The 2046-nt window shown below is 47.1% G+C and overlaps 1 protein-coding gene across 1 annotated transcript; it reads left to right on the top strand.

Moving 5' to 3' along the window:
- Positions 1-523: 523 nt before the first annotated feature.
- LOC101856901 lies at positions 524-1914 on the top strand. Its single transcript, XM_013083270.2, has 2 exons — positions 524-602; positions 1257-1914. The coding sequence occupies exon 2, from the start codon at positions 1285-1287 to the stop codon at positions 1912-1914; it is 630 nt and encodes a 209-aa protein (XP_012938724.2). The 5' UTR covers positions 524-602; positions 1257-1284.
- The last annotated feature ends 132 nt before the right edge of the window (positions 1915-2046 follow it).

Below are 2046 nucleotides of genomic sequence, written 5' to 3' on the forward strand. Positions count from 1 at the left end.
CTTCTTCTTCTTCTTCTTCTTCTTCTTCTTCTTCTTCTTCTTCTTCTTCTTCTATCCCGTGGTAGGGGCAACCGTGGGGGCACCACTGCATCAGATACCAGCTCTCGCCATTTATCTTTGTCCTCTGCTTTCCTCAGATTGTCATCCATCGTCTTTCCTGTCCACTCTTTTGTTGTCCTCCCCTTCTCCTTCTCTGCCTTCTTCTCTTTCTCTTTCCTTGTACGGTTCCTTGTAAGATTGTTTTGGCAAGTCCTGTGGATCTTGTGACGTGCCCATACCATTTTAATTTTCGTCTCTTCACTGTGGTCAGTAGATTTTCATGCTGCCCCACTGCGTTGGTGAGTCTGTTCCTTATCCCAGCATTTGAAACGTGGTCTTTGTACGAGATGTCAAGGAGTAGTATCTCTTTACAGCTCTGCAAATTTCAAAGACGTTCAACTTTTGAAGAATTTCAATACGGAAGTCGTATTTTTATACATTGTGCACTCGGTGACGTAATATCCTTCTTCGGCAACGTAGAAAGTCTTCAGCTTTTCTTGATATCGCTTTCTACGGACATTTTACATCATTTATAACCATTCCACAGATCTGTGAATTATCTGGTAATGAAATAAGGTTCTCCTTGGTTGTTGTATATAGGTTTCACTCATAAAGGGAGTACAGTTCCAGACTTCAGCCGCCGCCCGAGTAAAAATTCAAAATTAATTCCTGCCAAAACCAAAAATGCTCAATGTGAAAACAATTAATTTGTGTCTCGAGTGCTCATATGATCTCACACAGTTGAGAACGCCGTAAAACTCTTACCAAAACGAAGGATAATATGTCCGACAACTGACCAGAGGCCATGATGAGGCAAACTTCGATCAAAAGACAAATTTGCCATTTTCATAGATGTATGCGTGTTGTTTAGTTTTAGTAAGTGTTTTACGGCACTTGCAACACCATAAAGTCATTTAAGTCCCACAGATTAGAGATGTTACAAGAGAGTTACAAACAGAAAAGGAGGAGAGATAAGGACGTTAGATGTTTGATGGGAAAGAAAGGGGCAGACCACACCAGCGCACCCGCCAACCACCCACCCTCTATGCGTATTGTAGTTTGCCTATTAGAATATAAGACAAAAGAAAATCGAACTTAAAAATGAATTAGATCTAGATCTTAACCCCCCCCCCAACAATTTATGAACGGTTGAAGTTGATGAAAAAAAAAGAAAACAAAAACAAAAACGGCGACAAATAGAGTTGATTCTCTTTCAGATTGAGTCGTCTCTGAAGTCCACAAGACATGGCCCTAGTTCTCCTTCCGGTGGCCATTACCATCGCCTCGCTCTCAGTCCCTGCGCTGTGGGCCAGACACTGCAGCCAATCAGAGAGCCGCGTCTTCTACGCAAACGCTGGCCACGTCACTTCTTTTTGGGACGCGGTCCAAACGTGCTCTCGGCTGAACGGCTTTCTCGCCGAGTTCCCAACTCCGGCTGACGACACGACGCTGACCTACGTGAACAAAACGGCAGTGGCTCCGTATGAGCCCCTGGTGGTGGGCGCCGTGTCGTTTGGCAGCACATCTGTCTTCCGGTGGTACACGTCGGGCGAGATCGTGGAGAAGATTGGTGACGTAGACAGCGCCATGAACGTCAGCCGCTCGGCGGGCACGGAGGGAGAGAAGAAGTGCTTTTTCCTTATGGGGGGTCGCCTAGGCCGTGGCGTCTGCGAAGGCTGGGAGCCGCAACTCGTCCACGCGCTGTGCCAGATAAACCTCCACGAGAAAAAGTTCCTAACCGGGGCCTGTACCCTGTGTATGTGCCCGGGCATGAGCAGACCGCAGTGTAGGAAAACGGTGTGCGGCTGGCCGTGCGCTGAGCTCATCGAGACAACCACGTGTGAGTACTACCCATGCAGGAGCAATAAAACGTGAGTCTCTTTGTTGTAGTCAGAGTCTTACGGCACACGCAGCGCAAATAGGTCATATATACGTGCAGAAACCGGGGTCTTTGATGGTGCAGAGGTTTGCTGCTGTGTTGTTACAGTTACACGCTGTAGCCCTGTT

Source organism: Aplysia californica, unplaced genomic scaffold (genome assembly GCF_000002075.1).
Source record: "Aplysia californica isolate F4 #8 unplaced genomic scaffold, AplCal3.0 scaffold00222, whole genome shotgun sequence".
NCBI lineage: Eukaryota > Metazoa > Mollusca > Gastropoda > Aplysiida > Aplysiidae > Aplysia > Aplysia californica.